Here is a 15948-nt window from a genome sequence, read left to right on the forward strand (position 1 = left end):
TTCCTTTGAACATCAGCAAATGCCTTCTTTCTTAAACGAAGAAAAATCTCTTAAGAGTATCTATACTGCATAACTGAGCATGATTCAGATAAAACACCAACATTAGTATACTACTGCACTTTGTCATCTACTGCTTGCTCAGAGCTAATTAGAAGAACCTGATATTGTAATACCATGCCAAGGACTTTCATGGCATTTGAAGACAGGTCCTGTGTCTTTACCATGATGCTGCACTGCTCATTATCAACATAACTGTATAGCCTGGGCAGTTAATCTACTTTTCCTCATCAAAGATTGATAAAAACTAGCCACAACTAGCTAAATGCCACAAGCCAAACAAAAGGAACAGCACATCCAACACTATGGAATTTGAACACAAACTTAGTAGACATAATATGGAAACAGAGCAGCTTCGCCAGTGAAATTCAAGGCAACTAGAGCATAATGAAGTTACATTAAAATGTAATAAAGCCATGTTCTTCACTTCCATCTGGCAGGAATCCCTGTTTATTGCTTTCTTCCCAACCCTGCTGAACAATCAAGAAAGTGAAGATTTTGCAGAGGACATACAAAAAATAAACAGTTTTACTTTTCCTGTTGCTAGAAGTTTATGTTTCTTTATATTTTAGCAAATTAACTTTTTTGACCACAAAATCTGAACTATCAGGAATAATAACCTGCAGAAAGCAAATTACAAGAGATAATCAGCAGTGAATGCATTCTAAGGTAACTTAACAGAAGCCTCCTCCAATACAGCATTGAAATTTACCAGTTAAGCTTTAAATGGCAGAACAAACAGAAGGGAGGAAGACAAAGCTAGAACATAAGGATAAAGACACAACTTGAGCTATCTAATGGCTCACAGATACCCGAAGGAACAAGGGAATCCCACCACAGTGGGTGGTTCTTAGTACTTAGCTCACCATACTCTGAGTCATTTTGATTTTTTAAATCAGAAGAAATCTAGCTGAGCAAACAGGAATACTTTCTGATAGGACACTAGGTTCCTTTTCAAAATCTAGCCATTTCTAATTTAAGTACAAGATGGGATGAGAGCTATGCTGCTGAGAGGATGCAATGCCTTCCTAATAAAGCAGTTACACACAGGAAGGAAAATTGTTTAACCAAATACAAATACCAAAACACCCTGGAAAAGAATAGGAGGACATTATCTACAGACTGCAAAGCTAGCAATACTAAAGCAGCAACTGCAGTAGCTTTAATTCTTACCTGGTTGTTTGGATCTATCCCAGCATAAGAATTGCGTGAACTACAGCCAACAGGGGGAGTTGCTTCTCGTATGAACTCTGACATCTCAATCCCTCCACCAGGGTCACTGAGAGAAACATTAAAAAAAACCCAACACACATTATTCCACAAGTTAAACAAAAGTTTGTCTATGTTGAGTGCATATTCCAAATTCCATATTCCAAGTTCTCCCTTCTCAAAAATCAAGGGCTCACATATATCCCAGTATATTGGATGAACACTGGCTGTTTGACTCAGGAAGCTCAGTCTGAGCTGGAGCGCTCTATACACGGTCAGAGAAACTGCTGCCACAAGTCTGCTGTCACCAGCCAACACAAACTGTGACAACTTAGGCACTTCTAAGGCATTCCAAAATGCTGACACATTAAATTACCCCTGTGTATATGTGCAGACATGTACCTTTTGGATCAGCCGTTCAACTATAACACCCATTCACCAATAGAAAAACATACTACATAGAACTCAGAGCATGGAGAGGTCTCCTGGTCTTTTCCTTAGATTGAATCTGGGAGCAAAAGCTAGGATGGCTAATGAAGAAAGCCATGTGTAAAAAAATCTGAACAGGCAGAGACATACAGGGCCATGGTGTCTCTCCCAGGGATGCAAATCACATCTTTCTACTCAAAAAGAACTTCCCTTCAGATATTTTACAGTCCCTACCAAGAAATATTTTGAGGTACAACATATATATCATTGCATCCTAGTGATTTCACCCTTTCAGGATCAGTAACTATTGGCTTGAAAGTATTTCCTAGAGCAACACCATCAAACCATAATTCAACAGAATTCAGCTTGTCAAAGGCAGATATTATATGAAACAAAAGCAAGTTAGATTCATCCATTAGGACAGTGGGGTCTGAAGTAAGCTGAGGACTAGAACACAAGGGTCCAACCTAGCATTGATTGTTAATTGCAAAGAGGAAGCAGCTGAGGCACTCTTTTTCCTATTCCATTATAGCTCTCTTCAAGCACCTTGATCCAGGAGACTTCGAACAGAAGTGCAGAGTAATTTGACACTGATCCTCTCTGCTTCTTCCCAAATACAAACAACAGCTTCCCAACAATCAAATTCCAGCATTTTGCTGAGCACTCCTCCGGCCAGACCAAATACACTAAAGACAAAGGCCCTCAGAAGGGGACAGAAATGGACAAAAGCACTGCTGGGCTTACTTAGCAGATAATTTGTCTTTTAGGAAAGTCTTACACAGTAAGAACAACACTTAATACGGCGGCCTGCACAGAGCCAGGAATCAGAATCAATGAACCTGATAGGCCTCTTCCATCTCAGCATATTCTGTAATTCTAATAATTTTTGAAATATATGGACATCACTTGAGGATATTGTAAACAAATTGTCTGTAAACTAAAGGACTTGACACATGATTCATCCTGCAGCATGACATATCAAGCTGTTGTCATCTGGGAGAGGTGTAAAGGCACAACCTCAGGAATCACTCTAGAAAAGAAGCACATCATTTTTCTTACATGGTGACAAAAAAAAAAAAAGATAGTTTGAAGTTAGGAATACATTATTTTAGCAAAAATAAGTTAACTTAGAAGACAATCAGGTGCTAGTTAGCAGAACAACTATGGTCCAACTCCAGCAAATGAAAAAAAGAAGTGAGAAGCCACCATCTTGTTACAGCTCGGCATGAAACAGCCATACTCTTGGAGACAGCTGTTTACAGGGCCCTCTCTGGTCTAGTATTATCCATCACACTAAGGCAGGTAAGGAAAATTAATTTTAAAATATACAGCACCAGTTTCAGCCAAAGTATTCCTTCTGTAAGCATTTTAAGAATATATAAAGACATAACATGAATTTAAAGATGAAACTGAAAAATTCTTGCAACGTTTAAGTTCAGCATACATTATGATGACAACTGAAAATCTAACAGAATGCCTTTCACAAAAAGATGAAATTCCTTTCCTGTTTGAATAATTCATTGAGAAGCACTGCACGTGATTAAAGTACATGCTATGAAGTAGAAAAATAACTCATTGCAAATAAGCTTTCATGCATAGAACCAGATAGTTAGCCAAAGAAGACAGCAATTTTGTCTAAAACTGAACCATCAGATATCAGCATAAGCAACAACAAAATCCATCACTGCCACTCTACTCACAGCTTCTATATTCTGTGATAGCACACACAAACCAATGGATGAACAAAAGCTAGTAACAAGCATCAGCAAATATGGCCTGCAGGAAGAAGCAGGAAATACAGATTTCTAGGACTGACCATTCTATGCCTAAGTACCTGGACTTGAGCAACATCCAGAGTTCTTTACATTGAGACCTACTTGATGCCAGTGCTATGGCCATGCCTTCCCGATATGAAATTCTATAATCTGTTTCTTACAGTTTGCTGTCTTCATTCCTTAAAGCAAGTGTTACACTCTTCAGTTTGCAAACAAAATAACTGCAGTGAAGCTACTACACTAATCAAGAAGACTGAAAAAATTACACCCAGCAATGGAGATTTCTGTGAAAGAGGCACCCAAAGATGACACAAAGCAAATTAAAACTATTATTTCTAATTATCAGTAACTCTGAACTAAAGTTAGTATCTGCAGGTATATCTCATCAGCATGTCAAAGACTAACCAAAAGTATAAAGAGGCCATAAGTCTACATGAACTCAAGCTGAAAATCTGACTTAGGCTGATTGACTACAGAAATCTGACATTCAGACCAGAACTTCAAGCGGTAATCTGGAATAAGTTATGTTGATTTCTGCACAAAGCAGAGGAAGAATTTATTATTTTCCTTTGAAAATAATCATCTGTCCTTAATGTCCAATAAAAGAGTAGGGTAACTAGTCAGGAGGCCATTCTCAGAATACCTAAGAACCACTGCAGGAACTGCAAATGCTATCAGAGCAGATTCAAGTATTAAGAGAAATTTTCTTCCAAACTGGAGTCACTAATGATGGCCAAAAATAAAAACCAACTAACTCTAAACTCAAGAACAGGACTGCCAGCCACAGAAAACTGCAAGGAGAATAAATTGCAAAGGCAAGGCAACAGTTTTAGACATCACCTTTTTAAAATTTTATTTTTCTTGCTCATATTTAAGTAGACTGTAAATACTTCAAAGAGGCAACATTCTCCAGCTACTAGCTTTACTTGGTAAAAGTAAACATGAAATTTATGAAGCATCATTATTACAGGTCTCCCATGCTGATGGGGATAAGGAACAGCAGTGTCACCAGGTGAACACCTTATGATACTTTGAATCATAACAGCCACTGACAAGAAGCCATATTCATATATCCAAAATGAGGATTGACTTCAGCATTTTAAGTTATTTATGTGGGTCCACTAATACCCAAAGATCATGCTTGTACTGCTTCTTCTGTATTTCTACAAGATCAGAAGCATACATTCCCTCTACTTGCTTTCATGAAACCTCACACAAACATTACTATACTAACACCTGAAGTATGAAAACAGCAACACACATTCCTTTCTCTGAATTAAGACTTTCTTTCAAAAACATTAACTACAGAATTTCAGCTTTAGAAAGAGGACAGCAAAAAAAAATAACCAAGGCACTTCTAAAGGAATGGTAAATTGTTCTTTGCTTAAACATGCCAAAGTTTCATGGAAAGTAACCCCCATCCACAAGCAAAGGTTAACTGAAGATAAATGAGCAGTTAAAGCAAGCTTACAAATGACAGCACATAATTTGTTAGATACCTGGAAGCATCACTTTGAGGATAAACATCTTCAGAAAAAAACCCTCAGCAGTTCTTAGAAGTTAAACAGAATCCTGAACACAACCACAGCTTAATCCTGCAAATATACTAAGATTTGTATCTAAAGTGGTCTCTGTGAGTGCATATGTGGCAGAGTAAAAACTCTAGGATGGCTTTGTAAACTATACTATGTGCGTATTTATTTGGTATCACATGCTGTAGGCTAAGCTATCAAAACCAATATTCTGATTATGAAAATATTTAAGATAGTATCTCTGCTCAGATCTCCCCTATATCCACCTTGTATTAGGGAAGTAGAGTTTAAAAATCAGAAAACCCTACACACACACACACACACGTTCTCTTTCCAGACAGGTTTGGGTTTTTATTAGTGTTCCAATTTAACTTACTAAGAAGGTTACAGCTCAATATTAAACACTCATTCTACATCCCATCTACTGTTTTGAATGCTACCCCAGAGTTCTTGTAAGCTTCCAGGCAAAGATTAGTATATACTGTACATCCCACTTACCAAAAAGTAACTCCGTAATTTCTGCATTGACCTTGTTCCCAGTTCTAGTTAAGAGACCTGAAAGTGGGAACAAGGATCATATAAAAGTTAATGAAACTTTAGTTGGCAAGCAGGACACACAGCATCAAACTAACCTCTACTTCTGAGCTCACAATACTTATAATGTAGTACCTCGTCCCATGTCATCTGCTCCCTAGACAAAACAGAACTGAAACATCCAGAAATAATTCACAACACTAGCAGAAATTCCCTTACCAACTTTGGGCCCCTGTTTTGGAAGCAAAAGCTACATGGCAAAAATACCCTACAAAAAGAAAAACCCCACCAAAAACCACTCAGACAAAACACCTAAAGGTCACACCTAAAACATGCATTACCAAGGTTGCATGAGAAAGAACAGACCACTAGTTTACTTCCATGAATTTTATTAATCAGAGTAAGCACTAAGATACAATTAGGGAAGCAATCTGCCAAAATACCTCAGAGTACCGTTTTAGTAAAGTATAGGGTGATCTAAACAGAGTCATAATTAAAACCAGCAGCCTCAGTTGCCAAACACATCATGGAAAAAGGGTCAGGTTTATAAAAGATTGATAGAAGTTACTGTCTATCAGCTTCAGAGGAATCTAAGACACCGTTTTTGCCAACACCTGAGCTGAGAGAAGACACACAAGAACCTAGAACATGAGAAGCTACCCCATATATACACGGGAAAGTCCTTTTACTTCTAGGCTTAGCATTTTAAAGGGCAGCAGTTTAACACTTCCTTTCTTTAAAAGCATCAAAATAAACAGACTCAAGAGGCTTCTTTCAAGTACATTTCCTCAGTAAGACACACAACCTTTTAAGAGTCAGGACAGCATACCAATCACCTCACTTTGAAAACTACTCATGGGTACTAGTACCGGAAACTCAGAGACAAGAGACAGGTCATCTCTAAAAGCTAACAACTCAAGGTTGATTTATTTCAGACAGTTTAACTTTTAGATGGCCTCAATTATCTAAGGCAGGCACAGGCTTTGATACTACAGCTCCTAACACATCCACAGTCTGATCAAACTGGTTAAGCTGGCCTTGCTGATGAGTCATCTTTTGCTCTTCTTTCTCCAAACAGTCTGTCAGAGGAGGAAAACCTCTGGTGTTTTTTATACGCCGGCTACAAAGGAGATCTCTGGAAAGGAATTACCTCCTATTGACAGTACTTCAGAATCATTATCTTCATTACTGAGCAGAGCAATTCCAGAATTTCCAAATTCACAGGTCAGCATTCTCCTTAAAAAGACTACGACTGGAGTCAAACATTGTATCTGGCTCCTGTTTTTGCAACACTGAAATTGAAACCAAATCAGACACACCCCCAGTGATTAAAGAACTAGCATGTAGTATGTGGTCTCTGACAGCTAGACTTTTAATATTACATCTACTACTGAAATAAGATTACTTGTACTAATTATGTTCATTAAGCATTCAGTGACCTAATAGGCTCACATTTTCCATTATATTGTTTCCAGCATATTCAATATTGTTCTTGAACTCCTTTGGGAGAGGAACTAGGAAATTATTGTGAATCCATCATTTCAAACCTAATATATAAATAAGTCTGCTTTTCAAGACCAGACTAAAAATTGTCTTTCAGAACTACAGAAATCTGTATCTATATTCCTCAGTGTTTAATCTCAATCCCCATTCCAGTTACACATCTGAAGAAAACAGGACTGTTAGTCATTTGAAGCAGTATGCAAACATCAGCAGACAACTTACCTGGGCCCATTGCTGTCTTTCCTCTTGGCTGAAACATTGCTTTGTTCTGCTTTTGCACCTCTGTCCATATGCTCACTGGCATTCCTCTCCACAATTTCTCCCTCATCCAGTGCCCTGTGCAAACGGTAATTCACCATCTTCAAAACGATAAAGAGAGCTGCTATCACTGGGCAGTAGACAGCTACTATCATCATGGAAGAAGGAAGAGCCTTTCAAAAAAAGAGAAAAAAGAGTAAGAAAAAGTTAATGAACATCAGGTTGAATATCCATAAGAACACTATCTACATTTTAACAGTTTGTTTCATAAAGAAAAGATGATCAAAGCTACACCACCTACAGACAGTCTTTGTGTGAAAAATGTTAAGTCTTGCAACACTAAACAGAAACAGTTGGGCTACCAAAGATACTAAATCACCACAGCATTGTGCTAAATACACTTGTTGGACTGAAGCTTGAGAACCAAGTTCAACTCTCATTCTCTTCTTCCATGTTTTTGAAATGCAAGACCTAGACTAGGAAACTTATAATTAGCATATGTGACACCCAACATTTTTGATTAACTGTTATGAGTAAAAAAAGATGGGAAGATTTTAAGCACATGAAAAACCAACCAAGCATGGGGTGAGATTTTATTTCAGGGCTAGTACACAGCACCAAGTCCATTTCAGAAAAACTTGATGCAAGTTTGACAGCATGGCTGGATGGGAGAAAACCTCTTAGATACCAAACACTGGTGTTTTGACTTCGCTTGTCAGCTTCCAACAGCTACTGCTGCATGAAAAGACACTGATCAGTCACACAAGCCAAACTGTTTCCTACTTGCATACATAAAGAGGCTGCTTACATGTGTGACTCATACACTGCGCAGTAGAACACAACCTGCAAGACCATAGGCAGCAAAGATTTGTGCTAGATCATTGTATGCCCATGAAAAGGTAGCCAATGCACGTTTCTGAAGAAAATTTTTCATCTGCATGAAAAGTAGCCATAAGCCACATAAAATAAAAAAACCTCAGTCCTGAATTCAACATTTGAAATTCCAGTCTAAATTAAGAGTTGCCAAGAGTTACCTCCTGCAAAGGTAAATAAGGCTTTTACAGATCAATCATTTCAGCAATAGGTATCGATGAAGCCCAGCCTGACAGCCATTTAGAAGTGTTCAAAGTACTGATTAAACTTCAAATTTCACTTCAATGCTTTCATCCCTCTAAAACATACTTTATTTCTGTTTTTAAATTTTGCCATTTCCCTAGACAGTGACTAAACAAAATGAGATCTTAAGTCTCAGTATTCATCCAAAAATAGACAATTTCTTTTATGAAAACAACAAAAGTTTAGGTTCTGAAGTATTTCACTGCACCATCCTTTACCCTGCTCATGGTATAGTTTGAGATATACCTCCAAAATACAAAAATACATACAGACATATGACAATCAGAATTAAACAACTGATATCCAGCTTGAACTGTCTTTTTTAGACCTCATGGCTGAAGGACAATTCCAGCTCATTTTCATACCTCCCTAGAGAGACCATGGGAAGAATCATCATTGATAAAAAAGTCCCAGGAATATCTTGCAGAGTCAAAACAATAATCAGAGAAGAAGACAGTGATGCCTCTTCTCTAACCAGAGCATAGAAACATTTTGAGTCATTTAAAATTGATTGGATGACAACATAGTGTAACATTATGCAATGTAACAATGTCCTATTTAAAATTATTCTCCTGAATCTTAGAAGGATTTTAAGTAGCACAACCTAACCACAGTAGTCAGCCAAACAATTTTAAGGGACTTAAGCTAGTCATATGTGCTGAAGAGAGAGGCCTCCTTTTCTTTTTCTCTACTCATTTTCCCCTTCTGACTTTTCAAGATGTCCCTGGAACTTTATCACCATGATGACTCTTCGTAACCTAGCAAGGTATTCCTCCAAAACAAGTCAAGTGTGACAACCATCAACACCTACCTTTTCCTCCAAAACAAATTAAGTCAACACTGACTATAACATTTGAAGTAGGCCAGGCAAACTACGCTTAAGTTTGCTAAGTTTCATTTTGCATGCTGATCTCCATAACATCATGATAAAGAGAGATTCACTCACCAGGCACCAACTAAGGAAGAAACCAAGCTACTTAAAACCAGCATCAAGAAGCAAACGGGATCCACAATGATATGGCATCCCTACAATCCCTGAAGCCAAGCTACAATAGCTTCCTCAAGAAATTAGGTGCTTCTACTTCCAAAAACTTTACAGTCAGTTCCCTGCAGGCAAGGGCCATCCTGTTAACTTTGGAAAAACTCACGAGCTTCCCGTACCTGCTAGGCAGTCTGCTACACCAATCACATATGGCTTGAACCTTCCTCTCCTTTACAATACCCAGTGTTCAGTAGTCATTGCCAAAAGAGTCAGACTAAGGCCAGGTAACAAAAGCTACCGTTACTATTTAGAAAACATGCCTGTACCTTTTCTGTCTAAAGAGCTCATCAATTTTTTCCCTCTACTCTGTCAGCAGTGAGGTCATATTATATCCAGTTTATCTCGCAAAATCTACACATCCGGTTTTTCAAAGGAAAGCTTTAAGAGTAAACACGAGAAAAAAGGCAAAACACCTCGTGTAGCTTGCAGCAAACCTAGCAAGGAATTCAAACTTTTTCATCACATCCTGTTTTCACAGGATTGCAGAATTTTTTTTAAAAAGCTAAGGTAACTGACTACCTTTCCTTCTTGATATTTGTAGTAGCTGCTCATCTCTGAATAGGGCATACATTCTGGAACTAGAACGTATTTTAGCTAGCTTAGTCTGCCATATGAACACACTTGATGTCAAGTATCATGCTGTGGTGCAGCACTGCTACCCATGGTACCAGCAATTTGTCTGCAGTACCACCTCAAGAGGAAACTTACTGCAGCCTAAAATAAACCATTTGCAACTTTTGTTTTACTTAGCCAAACTCCGAAGTACTCAACATAAATTTGGGGTCTTCTCCCCACAAAACAAAGCAAGTTAAAGTGAGATGACCATATCCAACTGTGCTCAGCATTTTACCACATTCTAGAGAGATGTGCTTCTCACCAGCTTCCTAAGACCTAAGACCTTCAAGACTGGAACACAAATCTAAGTCATATGAATTTACCACTAGATTACATCTTAGCAATATCAAAATAATTTCAAATACTAAAGCATTTTAAATGAGCCCAGCACACAAACTCTCAGGATAGAGCTTGTTAGTACACACCAATTGGCCACAAGGCTACAGCCTCAACAGCATTTCAGAGAACATGCCTTTTCACTGGCACACTTCTACTCGCTTGCATTAGCACCAAAAGAAAACATACTCCACAGCACTCATCACAACTGAAAATCTTGTACATTATAAAGTGCTACACAGAACAGTATAAAAATTGTGCACTTTTAATTATGTTCTGTTGAAAACTTCAGTTATCTAATGACTGAACAAACCCAACTATTAGATAAACTCCTACCCAAAATTATTTCCCTGTGTCTTAAAGGAACACTAAGTAATCCTGTCAAATATGGGGGGCAGCAGGAAGGACACTGATTTTCTACCACCTTTTCCACAAGTTACTGTCCAAATTTAAACCTTTCAAGTCAACTTATTAAATGCAAGATATATATACAGACAAAGGTAAGATACAGGAATGCATAGTTAAGGAGGACTATCTCTTCTGAAACACCTTGGCTGTTAAATTAGCTCACTTGTATCACAACACACCTTTTCTAAAGGAGTAGGTAGAACAAGGTTTAAGCACTCCTAAATTCCAATGGTCAAAATAGAAAAGAAAGTTCTTACCAGCAGTTACAGCACTAAAATATTTCCATTCAAATTACAGAAGGTCACTGTATCTCAAATGTTTCCAGTACACTGGAATGTGCCAGGAACCAGAGTAAACTTCATTGATCACAGGCTGTACAACACCCTTATGAGGAAACTAACACTATATGGATCCTACCTAATCTGATTACCTAATTACCTGATTACCTAGCTTTAGCTAGGCCCTGCAGATATAATGAAAATTCCAGATTATTTTCAAAAAAGAAATGCATTGCTATGAGTATTTCCAACAGCTAACAGCTAAGTTTTCAAAAATCAAACCAGACTGCAAACCCCAGCATAAAAGTGTTATCAACTACACATTAAGATGTCATCATGTAAAAAGACTTAGAAGTACATATGTTTTGAACCCAGTATTTTATAGAAATAATTTTACTGGAAAAAGGAAAGACCACGAAACAACAGACATAGTTTTGTCCTCAGCTCTCATTTATGGACAGAGCCCTTAAGAACTGCCATTATCTGGAAGAAAGTCCAGCTGCAAGTTATCTAGCTTTTGACTGAAATCTCCAAGCCTACAACCAAAACTTGAGTAGCCAAGAAACTAGAAGCATCTTAGAACAATATGGCATACCAGGGATTGCTATCACAGATTGAATTTCAGTTATTTAAAATCTTAGTTTAAGAAACAGGACACATTTCAGAAACTTCAGTGGAAAAAACTTCCACGTGAAGCTACATTTATATGACCTACTTCTATAACTATGTATACAAGTCAGGAAATTAAAGGAACTGTTGTCTAAACGAGCTCGACTTTGACAGTCAAGTTCCGTAGGTACATATGAGCCCATCACCCCAAGCAAGGTACAGTCTTGGCTCCTCTTCATTCACTGGCAAAATTCCACAAGTGCCAGAGCCAAGACTTCACCCCCTCATGCGCACGTGGTGGGGCTGAAACAGCATTCCGACTAGGGGAAGCACTTTGGCAGCCTCCTCTCTTTCCCCTCCCCCCTGCAACACTGATGTGTAACACTGGCCTCTGCATTCAGGGTATTTTCTTCAACTCTTACCACTAGATTTTACAAAGTGATTGGACAGCTTCCCCATAGAGAAAGCACACTTTCTTCTCCCAATTTCAATTCTGCATTAGAGCAAAAGCAGGGATCAGCTCATGCAACAGAAAGGCACATCAACAAGCACAGTTGAGTCTGTTACTGAATACAAATACGCAAACAGGATAGATTTAACTAGTCTAGGAAGTAGAATTTTTGTACATGTACTGCCAAGCCACAAATCCAAGAACAGAGGTTCAAGCAGCTTCCCTAAAGCAGGCATATCTTGCTCCAGACCCCAGTTCCTTCATTATCTACACATTTATTTTTGCCCCATTTTCAACAAGCGCAGTTTAAGTGTATAAATACACAAGAAGTATCCAGATTGGCAAAATAGGTACATTTAGGTATACATCTGTCATCTTCACACAGGTACAACACTCACTTGCATGTGCTTAAGCTCAGAAGGCAGATGAGGGACCAAGGACCAAAGGCTGGTCATTGAATTCTAATGGTCATTTTTTAGTAGGTTTGTACCACACATTAAATCCATCAACCCTAACAGCACGGGCATACACACACAAAGGAACACACATATTTATGGCATCACTTGCTGACCACAACCATTACCAGATTCCATTCTGAAAATACCAGATTAACAAAACAAATGCACAGAAAAAAAGAGTAGTAATGTTGGGTGCACTAAACCAAGTCTTAAAGCAGTAAGTGCACCTAAATTCCCATATTGTATTTCTGTTGGATGCTAAATAACATTTGGGGGGAAAAAGTGATTAGCCTACTGCTAAATGCATTCAGCCTTGAGAGTCAGCTGCAAGCAAAGTTCTTAGGGGATACTTCTGTCTTTGTTGCCATAAAACAACTTAGAAAAAACTAGTTCTTGCTCATCCAATGCATAAAAGCAATGCTATGATCTTGTAATTCTTTACATAGGAAAGTTTTATAAGTAACATAAAACCTGTCAGTAGTCTGTCTTTCTATATACTTTGATTTTTTTAAACACACAGGGTTGTCTGCCAGCAACAAGTCACTTGAAGCTAGCTTAGAAACTCCCTCCTACACACCAGTGAGCCATGCTCAGAATTCAGATTACAATTACCTAACACTTTTTAAGCAAGTTCTGCTTATTTATGTATGTCCAACAGCAATGCAACTCTTATTGCTTTTTATCTGAAAAAGAGCTTAAGAGATGCTAAAGAGCTAAGCTGACCAACACAGTTCTGCCTGTTTAGTTTATGTCTAGACAACACTTAAACTGTAGAGGGTGGAAAGAGGGAAAACAGCCAAATATGATTCAATCTCCTTTAACTTGTGACTAATCTCCCTACTTATTCTCAGGGAAGTTGGCACTTGTTGCATCTTTAACTTGTCCAGAGCCATGAAGCAAGAGAATTTCCCTGACCTCAACAAAACCCAAAGCAGCTTACTGCTGTCTGTCTTTTCCCTTTACACGGGAAAAAGTGCTTAAGCAACACTGAAGTTTTCCCCATTGCACAGGTAACTGAAGCTTACCTACTGCTTTAAGAGCAGCATGAGAGTCAAATGTTGGTCCAGATTCACCATTTGTCAGTAGACTATGTGCAATATAGATTAATCCCCTTTCAAAAGTCTCCTGTACATGCAGGATACAGTTGTTCCTACAGGTGTATTCAGCCTTCTCAGCAAGGCAGTACTAATTAAATAGACTGTTCAGTCAAAAAAGAAAAGCAGTACTTTTTGAAAAAAAATTGTAAAGCCGTATTTGAAACCAAAAGGTGTCTCCTCTTCCCATATTCTGCAGAACTTCCAATAGATAGATTCATAGTTCTCATACAAAGTATCTGCTTAGTTAAGTTTTATCTAGCTGTTCTCATGTAACTTCATTTTAAAAGCAATTTGTCTCAGCTTTTAGTTTCACTACCAGGAGCCCAGAAGTTTTCAAATAAAAAGCATTAGAGCTGCCTTTTCCAAGACACTGTAGTATGAATTAAAAACCATAGAGTTGTAACCTCCTTTTCCACATTAGCTATTTCTTAGTATGAAGTGGCTTATACTGCAGCCCTATACAAACTGCTTTTAAACAAAGCAAATGCCTGACCTCAGAGCTCTCAACTTCTGCAACTGCACTTGCATATGATTTTATCTCCAACATTTCAATCACTAACTAAATTTTCACAAGGCAGCTTCTACTTTACATTGTCACAGCATCTGGCAATCTTGCAAATGATGTTCTACCTCATGCACAAAACTGGTCAAAACACACTATTATGATCACACTTCTCTACGGAAAAAAACAAAGTAAACTATTAGCATTTCATAAGTTAAACACAGCTTACACAGGGCAAAAAACTACTGGCCAACAGGAAACCGCCCCCTTTTCTTGTAACTGATCACACCTTCCTCTGTGTGTTCCCAAGTCCAAATGTCAAGAAAGTTTCCAGGTTTAAAGGTTAGTATTTTAACAGCTCAGATTGAATGTACAAAGATATATAGGACAGGAACTCTCGCAAACCAAGTACACTGAAATCTGAACACAAACAAAAAAAACCAGACTAACTTCTTGTCGCTAACACGCTATCCACATACACTGCCAGCCAGCACACCACGCTACATCCAAATAAAACTTCTAGGTTATGGAACCACATCCCTCCACCAGACTCAAAAGTCAGAAACTGATACTGCTACCAGCCAGAAACACTGGTTAAATCTGACACCTCCTGTAGAAACTGCTTTTTACTGACCTACCAGATGATCGGCAGCGGAAGCTCCCAGAGGTATTTTCCAATTTTGTAGGAAAGTAAACAGAATAACGACGGCAAAGTGCCAGCGCCTAGAGCCCCGCCGCGCCCCGAGAGCGCCCACCCAGAGGTTCCCAGTAACGGGTGGGCGCTCCCGGAACGCCGCAGCCCCGACCGCGGGGTCCGGGCCCGCCCGCCGCGGAGCGGGGGCCCGGCCGCAGGGCCCGGGGCCGCTCGCGGGGCCGCGCCGCGGGCAGGGGGCGCGCGCGCGGCGGCCCCTCCCGGCCCTCCCCCCCACTCCGGGCCCCGCAAGGCCCGGCCGACCCCCGGCACAGGCCGGGTCTGCGCTCACCATGTACAGGGTGAAGGGGAAGCCGAGCAGGAAGAGCCACAGGTAGAGGTGCAGCGCGTTGACCCCCGCGCCCTGGTGCGGGTCCTGGTACCAGCCGCCGCTCAGCGCCGCCCACACGCCCTGGCGCAGGATCTGCAGCACCTGGGAGCCCATGGCGGCCCCGCTCCGCCGCGCCGGCCCCGCTCTATCCGCCCTGCGAGCCCGGGCAGAGCCGCGCACCGCCCGCGCTCCGCGACAGCCGCAACCGCCGCCGCCGCCGCCCCAGCAACGCTGCCGCCATCTTATGTCCGGGCCCGGGCCGCCCGCCCGCCCCCGCGCCGCCGACGGACCGGCGGCCCTTGCGGCAGGGGACGCGCGCCGCCGCCGCCGGGGGGCAGCGCTGCGCCTGCGCACGGCCTGCCCGCAGCCCCGCCCCCGCCTGCCCGGCGCAGCGCCCCCTGGCGGCCCGGGACGGCCCCGAGCGTAGGTCCCGCCTCCGCCCCCCAGCGGCCCGCGGGGGTCCCGCCTGCTGAGGGTGCTGGGGAACGTGGAGACACACCCCTCAGAAAAGGGACCTCCTGTGGAACAGTTGCCCGATCAGTTCGGTTAGAAAACACTCCGAGATCATCGAGTCCGAGCTACGACCACCGTATCAACCACACCATGGCATTATCACATCCAGCCTTTCTCTGAAGGCCTCCAGACATGGTGACTCCACCACTGCCCTGGGCACCCCATTCCAGTGTCCAATCGCCCTTTATGTGAAGAAATTCTTCC

The 15948-nt window shown here is 40.6% G+C and overlaps 1 protein-coding gene across 9 annotated transcripts in view; it reads right to left on the bottom strand.

The window, feature by feature from the left end:
• The window catches only part of PCNX1 (pecanex 1), an 89073-nt gene extending 73527 nt beyond the window's left edge, over window positions 1-15546 (bottom strand). For 8 of the 9 annotated variants that reach the window (XM_058850377.1, XM_058850300.1, XM_058850125.1 and 5 more), the window contains exons 1-3: window positions 15193-15546; window positions 7262-7470; window positions 1231-1336 (exon numbers count right to left, since the gene is read on the bottom strand). In XM_058850377.1, coding sequence (XP_058706360.1) covers window positions 1231-1336; window positions 7262-7470; window positions 15193-15345 — 468 coding nt within the window. In that variant the 5' untranslated portion in view covers window positions 15346-15546. Of the gene's footprint in view, window positions 1-1230; window positions 1337-5500; window positions 5558-7261; window positions 7471-15192 lie in introns of those variants that run through there. The other variant, XM_058850213.1, reaches the window with a different exon arrangement.
• Window positions 15547-15948: the final 402 nt, after the last annotated feature.

This window comes from Poecile atricapillus, chromosome 1 (genome assembly GCF_030490865.1).
Source record: "Poecile atricapillus isolate bPoeAtr1 chromosome 1, bPoeAtr1.hap1, whole genome shotgun sequence".
Taxonomy (NCBI): Eukaryota; Metazoa; Chordata; class Aves; order Passeriformes; family Paridae; genus Poecile; species Poecile atricapillus.